Raw genomic sequence first — 14,981 nt, 5'->3', positions numbered from 1 at the left:
AATAAGATGTCTGGAAACTGTTTGCAACCCATAACTGCAAAAAAGCAGCCAGTCCTAATCCTCTCCTATTCTGTTCTGTCCTCACCTTCAACAATCAAACACTGTGCCAGGCAGCTCACTCCTCTCTTCACAGACATCTTTAACCAGTCTCTTACACAATGTACCGTACCAGATTGCTTTAAATCTTCTGTTATTGTTCCTGTTCCCAAACGTGATAAAATAAGTTGCCTCAATGATTATAGGCCTATTGCTGTTACATCAGTTCTAATAGAAATATTTGAACGGCTTGTTCTAACACATTTGAGCTCTTACTGCTACTGAGTTAGTTTGCTTATAAAGCAAATAGATTTGTGGATGATGCCGTCAACATAAGCCTTCACTTTATGCATGTGGATGTGGATTGTAAAGGTACTTATACCAGAATACTATTTGTAGACGTCAGTTCAGCTTTCAACGCCATTGTCCCTGAACTGTTATTAACTAAAATTCTACAGACAACTGAATCATTCCATCTGTAAATGGATTTACAGTTTTCTGAAAAAACAGAAACAATATGTTGGTGTGGGCACTCACCTCTCAGTCTGTCTTCATATTAGCACAGGTGCCCATAAAGGTTGTGCACTTCTCCCTACTTTATTCCCGGTACACCAATGATTCTAGGTCCACTGATCCTTCAGTTAAAATCATTAGGTTTGCTGATGACACCACCATTATTGGACTAATTACTAATGGTAACAAAACAGCTTACAGGAAGGAGGCATCTCATCTTATGTATTGGTGTGCTATCTATAACCTGATCCTCAATTCCACCAAGACAGTGGAAATGATCATCGACTTTCTTACAAAAGTCAGGCACAAATATCGCAAACACTGACAACTGGATATTAAAACCACTTCTGTTGCTAAGAAAGCTCAGCAGCAGTTGTACTTTTTATGCCAACTAAAGAAATTAAATATTTCCCAGCCAATCCTTTTTTATAGTTTTACAAAGCCATAATTGAAAGTGTAATCACATTCTTCATTTTTGTCTGGTTAGGTTCAGCAGCAGCACACTCCACAAAAATTAATTACAGAGTGTTGTTAGGTCAGTTGAGAAAATAATTGGCTGTGCCCTTAATTTCTGTGGTAGACCTATATACAACTCATGTCACTAACCATGTCAAAAAAGATCACCATGGACTCATCTCAACCAGCTCATCACTTATTTTCCAAAATCTCCCATCTGGTAAACGCTTCAGGTCAATTAAAAGTAAAACTAACAGACACATGATATGAAGGTGTGTGTGTTTACAGTAAATGTACGTGTGTGTGTGCGCATGCATACACAATACACATTCACACTTTCACTTGCACATCATCATTTGCATATTTCCTTTATAAATTACACTATTATGTAACTTTATAAAAAAGTTTTTCTTTTTTTTTTTTAAAAAAGTATGCTATTTGTGTTATTCCTATGTGATGCTGTGGTATGCTATAAGCCACTCTAAATCTACCAAGTCAAATTCATTTACATTAAGTACAGGCAAATAAAAGTGATTCTGATTCTGACACAAGTAGCTGAACCCTTTACTTAGCACTTCATTGAAGTACCTTTGGTGGCAATTACTGCCTGAAGTGTTCTTGGTCTATAATGTAACAAGCTTCAAGCTTTGGAGATTTTCTGCCATTCTTCTCTGCAGATCCTCCCACTCGCTGTTTGGTTGGATGGAGACTGTCATTGGACAGCAATTCTCATGTCTCTCCAGAGCTGTCCAATTAGGTTTATTTCTTACCTTTTGCTTTGTGCTTAGTCATTGTTGGAAGGTGAACCTTCATCCCATTCTGAGGTCCACAGCAGTCTGGAGCAGGTTTTCATTATGAATATTTCTGTACTTTGTGCTTTACATTTTTTTCTCACCACTTACTAGTTCTCCAGTTCCAGCAGCTGAAAACACCCCAACAGCATGAGGCTGCCACCACTACACTTCACTGTTTTACAATGGTATTGCACTGGTGATGAGCAGTGTCTGGTTTTCTCCTAATTTGATACTTAGAAATGACATCAGACAGTTCAATATATGGTTTTATCAGACCGTAGAGTATCATTTCTCCTATTCCGAGAGTCCTTAAAGTGACTTTTTGCAAATTCCAAGTGAGCTGTGTGGATTGTAATAAAATTAATAATAAAAAAAAAAAAATTCCAAGTGAGCTTTCATGCATTGTTTGAGCACTCTGCCATAAAGCCCAGATTAGTGGAGTGTTGTAGTGGTGGTTGTCCTTTTGGAAGTTCCTAAATTCTTCACACAAGTTTCTCCATTCTCAACACATTATCTTACAAAGGCCCTTTTCCTCCAATTACTCAGTTTGGCCAGACAGACAGCTCTTGGTGGAGTCATGGCCAAATGTCTTCCATTTAAGACTAATGCATGTCAGTGTGCTTTTGGGAGCCTTCAGAACTGCAGACATTTTTGTAGCCTTCCCCAGGATGTGTGCCTTAACACAATCCTGTCTCTAAGCCATGCAGACAATTTCTTCAAACACTTGGCCTGGTTTTGGGTCAGTTGTTGAACCTTCTATGGATAGGCGCGTGCCTTTCCTAATCATGTCCAATCAATTGAATTGACCACAGGTGAACAGTAAACAACATGTAGAAACATGTTAGCGATGATCAGTACAACTGTGGATGCACCTCAGCTGAAGTTCTAAAGGGTTCTGAAGGGTCTAAATATTTGTGTCAATATGATATTTCAGTTTTTAATAAATTTGCAAAATGTTAAATTATTTTAGCATAATGCTGCAACATAAAATGAGTAAAAAGTGACAGGAGACTAAATATATTGTGAAGGCACCATAAGTGGGTTTTAAATCTGTGCACTCTGGTCTTCCTACTACATCCCTTAGATAGGCCTTGTGTGGATGTGTGTGCAAGCCTGCCTGTGGTGATCAGTCACCCCATCCAGGAATGACTCTGGCCTTGTACCCAATGCTGCCAAGGCTGTCATGATGGGCTTTGCCTCTCTGTAACCATGACTAGTTTGACACTGGATGTATGTATAGACCGATTCCTTTTTATGAACGTGCATAACTAAAAAATCAGGGGTCAGAAGATCATCACGTCACTGGTTTCAATATTTTATTATAGATTCCTGAAGAAAACAAAATATATTTATGAGAAAGTCTAATGTATTACATACTGTAGAATCAAGATGAGTCAGAGTGATAATTTCTACAAATATCTAAAACCTGAGATTCAGCAAGCACTCCACAGTTGGTGCTCACAAGTTAAAAACCAAGGTGCTTTGAATTGATCATGTGAGCTTTAGGTAAAATAATGAAACAAACAAATGAAATGCTGTGTACGACACTCAGATTATTGAATGGCTTTGCCTTTTCTTTCTATGCCTGGGGGTTTCATCATCAGCCAGTCTGCCAAGCAGTTTATCCAACACGCAAGGTTTACTTTCATTGGAAGAGACAGCTTGCTAGTTAGTTAAGGACACATAAAAATATACATCAAGTGTTTTTTTTTAAGTAATACAAGGCAAATGAAGCATAAAAATGTGGAGCGATGAAAATTACCATTTCTAAGAGGAGGGGGAGGAAGAAGTCAGTTATTTGCAATTAGGGAAAATATTTGCATCAGCTCTAGTTATGAGAACCAGAGGGCAATTTGTTCATTTCGATGGCATTTTAATCTCCATACTACACTCACCATGTTGTCACATTTCTCAGTTAATATCTTCACTTTCTTGCCTATGGATTTCTTAAAAAAAAAAAAGTCAAGTATTTCAATTGCTTCGAAAGAATATCAGCATGTCTGCCACATACAGACATCAGCAGGTGGGTTTGCTTGATGGATTGGGGTTAGGTACTCTGCTCTAAAATTAAGCACAGCGATAGTTTCAAATAAAAATCAAGTCTGCATCTCTAAATAATAGATTATATAATCATTTGCGTATATCAAAAGGATACTTATTGCTATATATGAAAAGTTAATTTTAAGGTTGCAGGCAAATATCAGTGGGTATATTGTGCATTTTAGATGACAAATCATCATGTTTGTAAAGTCAATTTTTTTCCTTGTACATTTTCAGTAGGCAAATTATGTAAAGTGCAATGAATAAACAGGAAGAAATACAGCTGAAAATAGACTGAGCATAAGCATCCTTGCATTTAAGTGTTTGAATTAATCTTTGCCCAATGCAGTGCTGCCACTCCATTGCATATGCTGGCAGGATCAGATAAAAGGCGTAACCAGCCTTGAACATATTGGCAGACAAACATATGCCCCCATTATAATACCGTCAATTAACCTAACATGCATGTCTGCTGGAGAAAAAGCAGAGTACCCAGAAAAGGTCACCACGCATGGGGAGTACATGCAAACTCCACCAGACTGGCATTCAAACCCAATAAACAATAGCGCCACCCGATGTATTATAGCTAGTTATGAAAACAAATGATTAAAACCCATTCAAATATCAAATATTAACAACAGTTTTGTAAAAAAAAATAAATTTTAAGTGTAATCCTACCTTATTTTATATTTTGCAGTTTTTTTTACTTGCAATATATTTTTTGTTTCCATTATGCTTCTGTAGCTGTACAGGTAAAAGATGTCATTACTTTCATGAACTGTCTCCATCAGTAAATATTAGACAAAAACATGCCAGATATCCTGGCTAGACACAGCTGTAGCAGGGACATTTTCAGCTTTATTTTTTACAATTCCTCAGACACCGCACATTTTAAGCTTCTACTCTTGATTCATGGGTGCGCATGAGTGCACATTCATTCATGACATTGTGGAGCTCATTCGCCTTTTTCCATTATATGCACGTTTGATGCAGTTAGGAAATGAAGGATTAAGAAGGTGAGGCAAAGTGCTATAAAATAACTTCTGTCTTGGATTAGCGCGAATATATCACTTCTGCAAGCGAACTATGCGAACTATTCAAGCAAATTATAGTAAAACCTGATCTAATTCCATTAAGTAGTTCTCTCGTTCGCTAACTAAGCAGAGTTAAGGATACGCCCCAAGGCTGGAACGTGAGTGAGGAGGGCCCTGCTCCCCTTTCCTCAGCCCACTGTGTGTCTCTCGGATTCGTGCAAATAAATCGGTAATGCAAGCGAACTATGACACATAGCATGATGAGAGAAGTCGCAAAATTAACTGGAATGTTCAAGCAAATTATAAAATAAAACTCGATTTAAATTCGTTAAGTGGTTCTCTCATGAAAAGTGGACAGGCAGACCGACAGACAGACAGACAGAGATGTCTTCAGTTGTTTAGTACAACTACTTGGGCAAGTAGATTCATCTTTCTATTCTGCCCAAAAGCAAGAGAACCAGGAGATGAAACATAGTTAAAACCAGAAACAAGTCAAAACCTTAATGACAAGACCTTTTTATACCAAAGCCTAATTGCTAACCAGAAATCAAAGCTAAAGAAAAAACAGTAAGGTCAGAAACCAGAAATTCAAGAAGGAAATACAGGTACATGCTAAGTCTGATAGTGTTTTTATCCTAATCAAGGATATGTAATGAATCTTTACTCCAGATTTAAAGGTTTATACTAGGTTTACACAAGGCATGGTGACATCTAGAAGAACATTTCATGAAAACCAGGAGCAGCATACCAGTACAGTACTGTGAATTATAAAATTGAAGCACCCAATTGCAAAACAAATAATGTTGCAGTACCATGTATTCATTAGTCATTATATTCAAGAAACATTATACTGTAATCCAAGGAGCTTGTACTGAAAAATTCTAAAGAAACAGCACCCCATATTCTTACATATATTTTTGTTCTAAAAATATGATTTTAGGAGAAAAAAAAATCGAAGCCTGAACAAATCTCAACACTTTCAGGCAGAGTTCCATTTTCATCAGCTCACTTATTTTATATTCTCCTAGAATAATCAGATGACAGTTCTCTCACCACCTCTGTGACCTTCTTAGGTTTTGTTGACTTCTTTGATCTTCCCTTTTCCTTTGTCCTGTCTGACACACTATCAATCCAACCCTGAAAAGAAAGAAATGCTGTCTTTGAGGTATCCATCCCTCTTTTTAGTAGTTCAACCCATGCTCCCAAAACATTTCACCCAACAATGCAGACTGAACTGTGTCTATCTATATATATATATATATATATATATATATATATATATATGTATATATATAGGTGAAATCCCATTAAAATGAAACTCACAGAACCATAAAAATATTTCGTAATAACAGAAATTTAATTATACCTAATATGGGGAAAATACGTACAGTATTGTGACTAGGGCCACCAGTGATTCGCCATGTCTAATGGCAGAGGCTCTAGGGCAGCTCCGTAGCTGCTCTGATGCATCTGGTAAACAGTAAACCAAGGGCAAAGCAATTGGTTGTCTTCTGCAGGATTAGGCTTACTGTATACAGTGCTTATTGCACAGTGTTTAACATTTAATACCAGACTTTGATCTGCTCTTCCTCACCTTCTCCTAATCTCCAGACCCCGTATGCAACAGCGGTGATTCCAAGCCTAATCTGAAGAATGGTGCTAAAGCAGTACGATTGCCTATGCTGTGGCTCTTAACAGCTCCTATTCTGAATGAAGTCTTGACACTGTACCTGCCTCCCCTATACACTAATAAATAAATTTTTCCTCGAAAAACTGGTGTCACCTTCCTGTCTCTTGTACATCTCTGTGACCCAAGCTTGGCAATACCTGTATAAAAAACAACACATCTTAAATTGCAATAAAACATTTTATTTGAAAATGAGACATTAGATGTAACATTTTTTTAATAGAAATGCAGGTATGAAAATACAGAATGAATACGAGACATTATATGACGATGAAGGAGCGATTCCAAAAAGCTTTCACCCCATCATTTTTCTTCATTCTGGAATCAACTTTTTCCAGGTTTGTTAATTTTTCTTTCAGCATAAACTGATGCCATTTTTCACTTTTTTTGTTCATCTCAAAGAAAAGTTTCAGAAAAGCAATGAGACTCGAACAGTACAGTGTCCGCACATAACACAACTCTCCACACGGATGCTCGGTGTAGTACTGACTCAGAATTAGGCTTTGTGTATGCTTGCTCCTACACACTGAGATTGCCTGAGACCGGAAATTTCAAAATAAGCTGTCTCTTTCTTTGAGGCAGCCTGTTGCAGGGTTTCAAGGAAAGTGTTAGAGCAGCATTAAGTATGTTTTGCATCGCATTATTAACTTTGGTGGCCATTTTTGACCGAAAAAAAACTTTGTTGTACTGAGATTTACATTTTGTTAAAATGGAATTTGTTTAACATGATGTTCTACAAACTTTTGTCTGGGCCTATAAAAAGTATTTGCTATCTGAAAATTTCAGTACTTCAGTATTCGCAATAATGGGATTTAACCTGTATTTGGTCTTTCAGGTGTTTTCTAGAGTCATTTCTGGAACAAAATAATAATCAAAGAACCCAAATTAACAACAGAAGATGAAATTTGTTTATGAATAGCTGAATGACTACAGGGATGGTATGCAAAAATGAGGATACAATATTAAACAAGAATTAAATGAACAAGGGTGGTCCCTGAATGCTCTGTGGGATAGTTTGTCTGCTATATACTGTCATGAGCTTTTATGCTTTTCATTTATGGTCATTTTTCCTTTATACTTTCAATTAATTGAACCCTTGTCCAACTGCCACCTATAAACTCCATGCTCACAGTAAAGCTGGACAAAAGGGCCTTTAAGGCTGTTTCCATAATTACTTTTAGGATAACTGTACATTGTAAAGCCCTGGTTAGCCCTTTCAGGAGGACCCCTAATGCCTGCTGATGTATATGAATACACCCCATGACACCAAGGTATACTGAGACTACCAGATTGGTTATTTTCCCCATTAGCCTTGCAAATAATGGACTCCAATGTTAATGGGAATTTTATTATTAATAAAGTTAGAATTTTACACTACAGTGGTAGCAGTCCTGCTAAAATGGTGCTGCAAAGTGTACTAAAGAAACAGATATCTTTATACATTATGTTGATTATTATCATTATGTATATTAGCGGTACTAGGGGTAGCTGTTGCCCCTACCTAACAGACAGGTAACAGACAGACACACTGAATACAGGGTAAAATCACCAAGAAGGATTTTAATTCTTTTTATTTTTCTTGTAGTGACCTGAAGCACCTTTGCCACCATACACAGGCAATACAATACCAATAATAATAATAATCAATAATAATAATAATAACGCACAAATCTCTCCTCCACACCTCCCAACAAGCTCTGTCCTCTACCTCCCAACTGTGGCTCGCTTGCTGGGTCTCCAACAGTCCTTTATATACAGTAGTCCTTGACTTGGAGTGCTTCTGTTTTTCCATCCACGTGACTTGCTAGCACTTCCTGGTCAGATGGAGAATTGAATTTTTCTTCAGCCCGGAAGTACTCCCAAGTCACGGGGTTGGAAGCCCCAAAGTACTTCCGGCTATACAGAAAATAACAATCCCCAGATCGTCCTGCAGCATCTCCTGTTGGCACCCACGGTACCCAGCAGGGCTGTGTTGCTGAACTAAAGATCCCATTAAGCCCGGTGGGAATCCGGGGCACCCATGCAGGGAACTCACCATAGGGTGTCTTGGGGGAGACAGTGTCTCTCAGTAGATGCCTTCCCCCTTTGTTTTCTTCTTTGGACGTCTGTTCAACCGGTAGTACAGAAGTATCAAAAAACCCAAAGTTTACAGTACAGTAGCCATGTTTCAAGATTTTCGGTACCAGAAGTAAACGTCAACTTTCCTCTGATATACCACCCTTTAAAACTTGCTGTTGTAATTGTGGAAAATAATCCATCGCATAGATTTCAAGAAACGAAACTACACAATTTGATGTGATCAGAATTTCACAGGGGACTCTTTCTCCCCTTATTGCTCTCTTCTGTTGCAATGCAACAATATTTTGAAGGGGAGAGTGCAGTAACTGTACCAGATCTGCCTCCAAGTCTTGGTGTAATTCTACAACTGTTTGCACAGTCATTGAGCATGACAGCATGCCAGCCTGCCAGCCACTGCATTTTCTCTTCCTTGAGGAGACTGGAGAGCAAAAAATATACAAAGGATGGTGGCCAGTGCCACTGGTGGTCAGTGTAGTTGTAAGGGTCTGATGGTCAGTACAGAGTGTGAATTGTCTGCCATACAAAAAACATGCCAGCATTCACAGGCCCAGACATATGCTAAGGCTTCTCGCTCCCCAACTGAATACCTTTGCTTTGTGGGTGTCAAAGCATGAGAAGAAAAGCAACATGATCATGTCCATCTTGCATTTGTGAGAGCACAGCATCAATAGAAGAAGAAGTCACAAAGGCTGGGTTGCGGATATTGAAGTGTGCCAGCATTGGGGGTAATGTGAGCTGTTTCTTAAGTGAACAAACTGCTTGTGGGCATGAAGGGGACCTTTCTGTAGCAGTCGTTGTAGTAGTGCAGTTATTGATGAGTAATTGTGCAAAAAAGGATGGTATTCTGTCATTCACTGGAATTAAGCTAATTGAAATGCAGTGGATGGTTCAGACATATTGTGTATAGCATCTATATAGGAATGTAACGGTGAAATTCCACATGCTGACAGGCAAAAACAAAAAAAGTCTACCTTTGAGGCAGCAAAAAGGCACTTTTCTGCATTATCAGTCAGGCCATTCCAGTCCAGAGCAGCGAACACGAAATTGTGGCATATATCATGAGTTGCAGTATTTGAGCCATTCACTACTATGTTGTCCAGGTATACTACAACACCAAGGATGTTTTGTAAGATGGTGACATGATTTTTTTGAAAATAACTAAACATTGAAAACAGTCCAAAAGGCATCCGCCTATAACGGAAAACACCTATATTGGTCACAAATGTAGTTAAATTCATGTTGTCAGGATGCAGAGGTACCTGTAAGTAGCCTTGATGTAAATCAAGCTTGGAAAACACTGTAGAACCATTAAAACTGTAGTAGGTTCTCTGTAGTTAGCAGTGGATGTTCATCTGGCACCACAACTTTGTTCACAGCTTAAAGGTCCACTCAGACATGAAGGCCACCAGATTACTTTTTTGCAATGACTAGATGGAGATGCATCCATGGGTTCCGTTATGCCAGCCTCCAACATCTGCAGCAATTCTGCAAGCATATCCCCACAAAGTGCTAAAGGCACCCTGCGGAGTGGCTAGAAAACAGGGGGAACAGAGGAATTAATCAATGGCTGATGTGCGAAGGAGAAAAGAGAGCCAAGGCCATTAAAAACAGCAGGCCATTTTGTGTTCTCATTTCCTTGTAGTGCCGTGGTTGGGGACTGATGAAAAGATGTGAGAAAAAGGTCTGATATGTGTCCCAGTTCAATAAAGAAACTTTAGCACCGATGTCAATTAGAAAAGGCAGGCAGATGTCTTCCAAGTAAACATGATATACTTTAAAATTATTCTTTTTGCAGTTGAGTTGGATTACTGTTGAATGCTAACTAGATGAAGATTGTGCACGTTGAACTGTTCACTTTGATACAGTTAAAGATCGGTAGCATCCGGAGAAATGATTCATTTTTGACATTTCTTCACCTCTGACCTCTTGCTGGGCAGGCAGGAGCTCTTTACATATGCGTATTTCTACCACAGTTGCCAAAACCACAATGGGTACTATATCTCACCAGCTGCATGTGCACAACTGGGAAAGCGGCATTAAGATCAGCAGACCCTGCTGTGTTCAATGGCCATAATGCTGCCAAATGACTGTTCTGCATTTTCAGCTTGAATAGCAATGTCAATTGTGAAATTTAATGTGAAAGTGTTCACCCCCAGCAGTAGTCTGTAGTGAATCTGAGAGTTATTAGTCTTTACAATCAATACATCATGGATCATGTCATCTTGTAAGCTGCCGAATCTGCTCTGCCCAGCTAAACCATGAACGTTTGTGACATACCGCAGGACTGACTCACCAAGTAACTGTGCACATTGGTGAAAGATGAGTCGGTGCACTCCAGTCCAAAAAATGAGCCTCTAAAACAGCAACCGCTTCTGTGTAGGTGGTGTTTGAGCTGACTGTAGAAAAGATGCGTTGGCATTCTATACCAGGTTTGGGGTCAGTTCAGGATTGAAATCAACAATTTCAGTCCAAACAAGGAAATGTAATTGGAATTCAAAGACAACTACAGGAAACTGAATTGGAATTGAACAGGAGTTTCAGGAAGTGAAATTCAATTCAGTGAAATTCTGCTGATTTCTGAGTATTTATTTGGGATTACATGTAGGGACATACATGTGCACTTTATTTGTGGTGCCTTACAAATATCAAATAATGTATGAAAAGTAGTTGATGAAATGTAAGTAACTGTACATTGACAATAAATGAAGAGTGACAGTGGCCATAGATATCTGAATATACTGTTAATACCAGTATATGATTACCAGTTAAATATGATGAATGCTACCACATGATATATGCCTAACTCCACAAAAAATGAGTCATGTTTATTCATGTATTTCATTCACATGCATTCACTTTTTATTGCATCGAATAATCATAATTTCCTGAAATTTGGCATCACTAAGGTTGCATTTCTCAGGCCTAAATATATTGTCAGCAATACTGAAATCATGTTCCAGATGAGCAGATGAGGCAGGAATAGCTAGATACTGACATGCAATTTGATCTAAATAGGGAAACTGGTTCTGGTTGTTCAAGTACAGGAGAGGATCAAATTTCTCAGCGTGGCACGGTAGGCTTGAGTAATTTGATACCTCCTGGTAACTCTAGATATGGATGGGACTTCAGTGTGCTTCAATGGAAAAAGTCTTGTTCTCTTTTTTTTGGTGGTTAAAAGCAATTCAACATAGTTACTACTTTTAGGGAAGAGAGTGAAAGGACTTTCTTTGTTAAAGTCTCAATCTTAATCTTTCCAATCAAACTCAAAATTTCACATCTTCAACATGGACCCTAATTGGCTTTCACTGTTACTCATATGTGATCATTCACCTTGCATGGAATTCTAGTAAACATATTTTTAATCTAATTTAAGAAAATGTTGTTAGGGGCATTAATGTACAGAATGATAGATGCAAATAAGACAATCAGATTTCATATTTTATTTTGTATTTATAACAGTGATTTGTGAAATGTGCACGCATAATGTATAAAACATACATTACTCATATTTCTTTTATATGTTAGTGATTTATGTGATTTATAATATTTAATGTACTATAGACTATTTATCAATTCCAAAACCATTTCCATTCAGCTGCATAGAATTCTACTGTAGTTCCAATTCTAATTCCAGGCAGTGAATTGGAATTTATCTTGCATTCTCAATGTTCTACGCCCAAACAACAGAGCAGCACAGTGTATTTGTGAGCGTCTGAGATCCCTCTGAAGTCCATCGCCTCCAAATACTTTTCAAAACTGTTTCCGAGCCCTCCATAGAATGAGGGGGTCACCAGGCAGGGCAAGAAAAGGTTCCCAGGGGTGGCAGTGAAAATTCAGCCATCTTCATTCACCAAATTGTGTTGGAGGTCAAAGAACACACAAGACCAGTTACTTCTCCAAACTCCAAACAGACTAGAAGAGATCCATATTTGTGACCATTCTAAATACAGTAAAGGTGATCCAATAGAATGTGATAATTATTGAACAATATCGCTAATATCACAAGCAAGTCAAATCTTGCTGAAGATCATTCAAAAACAGTTGCAGCAATTCATCAACAGGGAGCTGCAGGAAGTCCAGGCCGGTCAGTAGAGAATGTGGAATGAGGGATATCATTGATGATGTCAGATGGATCTTGTCAGAAAGCAGAGAATGCTGGAAAGAAGTTTTCCTATGTTTTATTGGCTAGGCACTTGACTGTGTAGGTCATAACAAAATTTGGACAATATTGAGAAGAATCTGGAACCTTTATGTAGACCAACAGGCAGTTTTTTGAATGCGATAGGGAAATATTGAGTGGTTCAAAATCAGAAGAGGTTTGCGTCAAGTTTGTATCTTTTCACCGTACTTGTTAAATATATATGCTGAACACATATTCTGAGAAGAAGATGTATGAAGAATAACATTGCATCAAGACTGATTAACAACTTGCGATATGCACATGATAAAACCCTGCTTACAGAAAGTGAAGAGGACTTGAAGCACTTATTGATGAAGATAAAAACTACAGCCTTCACAACTGCCCCATTAAGTAATATCATGATAGACAGAGAGAAGACTGAGGTTGTCAAGGACTTCACCGTACTTGGATCGACAGTTATTGCCCATAGAAGCAGCAGTCAAGATATCAGCTGGCGTATTGCATTGTGAAAATCAGCAGTAAAAGACCTCTCCAAAGTGTTTAAAAACAAAGATGCCTCCTTGAAGACTAAGGTGTGTCTGACCCAAACCATGGTGTTTTCAATTGCTTAATATGGTTGCAAAAGCTGGACAATGAATAAGGAAGACCGTCGAAGAATGATACTTTCGAGTTATGGTGGTAGTGAAGAATATTGAATGCACCATGGACCACCAGGAGAACAAACAGGTCTGTTTTAGAGTATGTACAACTGGAATGCTGCTTAGAGGCAAAAATGGCGAAACTCCGTCTCACGTACTTTGGACGTGTTGTTAAAAGGGATCACTCCCTAGAAAAGGACATCATGCTTGGTACAGTGGAATAAAACCAAAAGAGAGGAAGACCCCCTAGAAGGTGGATTGATACAGTGGTTGCAACAATGAGGTCAATCCTGTCAGAAATTGTGAGGATAGTGGAGGATAAGGCAGTGTTTCATTCTGTTGAACATGGGTTGCTTTGAGTGGAATTGACTCAGTGGCACTAACAACAACAAATACAAAATGTAGATGTGTTTTGTGCCCTCTCAGATAAGACTGAAGTGTTCATCACCAGGACATCAATGTCTAACTGACAATTAAACACTAGTTCTTTAAGAATCAGGCAAATGTCTTTTTTTCCTGTGATGAATCTCTTAGTTGTAAGTTTTAATTATATAGTTTTTAGAATTGTTTAATACAGCTACCTAGAAGGAGAGAGAGAGAGTAGGCAGCTACTCTGGGGGACTGATCACCACTCCAGTAGTGTCTTGGTCTGCTCCACAGCAGGAATGGCATTGCACAGACGGAAATGGAGAAGAGTAGCTGGCAAGGTGCCCCATGTTGGAACTGTGCCATTGCAAGAAAGGCCGCTGCTCTACTGATTGGCTCATAGAAGACTTTTATTCTGCAAATTGTTCATTTCCACATCTATGGTGTGGTTTTCCAGAGATGCGCTGCCTTGTTTACGCCAGTGCCCCTATTAATAGACTTTATTGTACTTATTGTTAAACAAGTCTCCTGGAGAGACTACATTTTTCTGTTGCTTTACAATTTTATTCTGATAATTCAGCATGCTGTTTCTGTTTCTGATCAATAGAATTGTATACAATATTTACAAGTGGAACATGATGTATGGTGGAGACATATTATAGTTACAATAGACAAAAGAAAAAAATTGAAATGCTTTTTAAAAAGGCACAGCTCACAATTTAGTGTTAAAGCAGTTAATCCATGTTTTGGAGTGAAAAAGGTGCATGTTTTCTTTCTGGGATAAGGGTAGGCTGCCTCTCACTATCAGTGTTCTGGTAAGCACTGAAACAAAATGTCATTGCTGTTGGCAGTGTGCAGCTAAGTATAAACCCTTCATGAGTCACAGTGGCTCAAGTCATGTTATTCCTCATCGGAACAGAGCAAGAAGCAGACTGAGACAGTAGTATTGCTTTGTGAATGGATGTGCGCTGCTGTTATTTTCAGTTTTCAGTTGTTAAGAACATCAAGTAAATCATTTCAATTGTTTTGAGAGGGCTTACAGAATGGCTAGCAAGAAACACCTTCTCGCAGTGCCAAGGTATGTAACTGGGAATTTCTTCAATCACTTCTCATTTATAAAAGCATGCAAGCATTGCATTGTCAAGTGCATTTGTGGATTGTTATATAGGCAGGTGAGCACTTTGATTGTTGTATAGG

At 38.4% G+C, this 14,981-nt stretch overlaps 1 protein-coding gene across 5 annotated transcripts in view; it reads left to right on the top strand.

Annotated features, from left to right (window-relative positions):
* LOC120533188 (SPHK1 interactor, AKAP domain containing) overlaps window positions 1-14,981 on the top strand; it is a 483,572-nt gene that overhangs the window by 268,211 nt on the left and 200,380 nt on the right. The window contains exon 1 of one of the 5 annotated variants that reach the window (XM_039759948.1): window positions 14,725-14,862. The exons of the other annotated variants lie outside the window; for them this stretch is intronic. Within the exon in view, the coding sequence (XP_039615882.1) occupies window positions 14,828-14,862 (35 nt within the window). The 5' untranslated portion in view covers window positions 14,725-14,827. Of the gene's footprint in view, window positions 1-14,724; window positions 14,863-14,981 lie in introns of those variants that run through there. 5 annotated transcript variants of the gene reach the window in all.

This window comes from Polypterus senegalus, chromosome 1 (assembly GCF_016835505.1).
Source record: "Polypterus senegalus isolate Bchr_013 chromosome 1, ASM1683550v1, whole genome shotgun sequence".
NCBI classification, from domain to species: Eukaryota; Metazoa; Chordata; class Cladistia; order Polypteriformes; family Polypteridae; genus Polypterus; species Polypterus senegalus.
The sequence above is the reverse complement of the archived record's forward strand: the minus strand, read 5'-3'. Positions and strand labels throughout refer to the sequence as shown.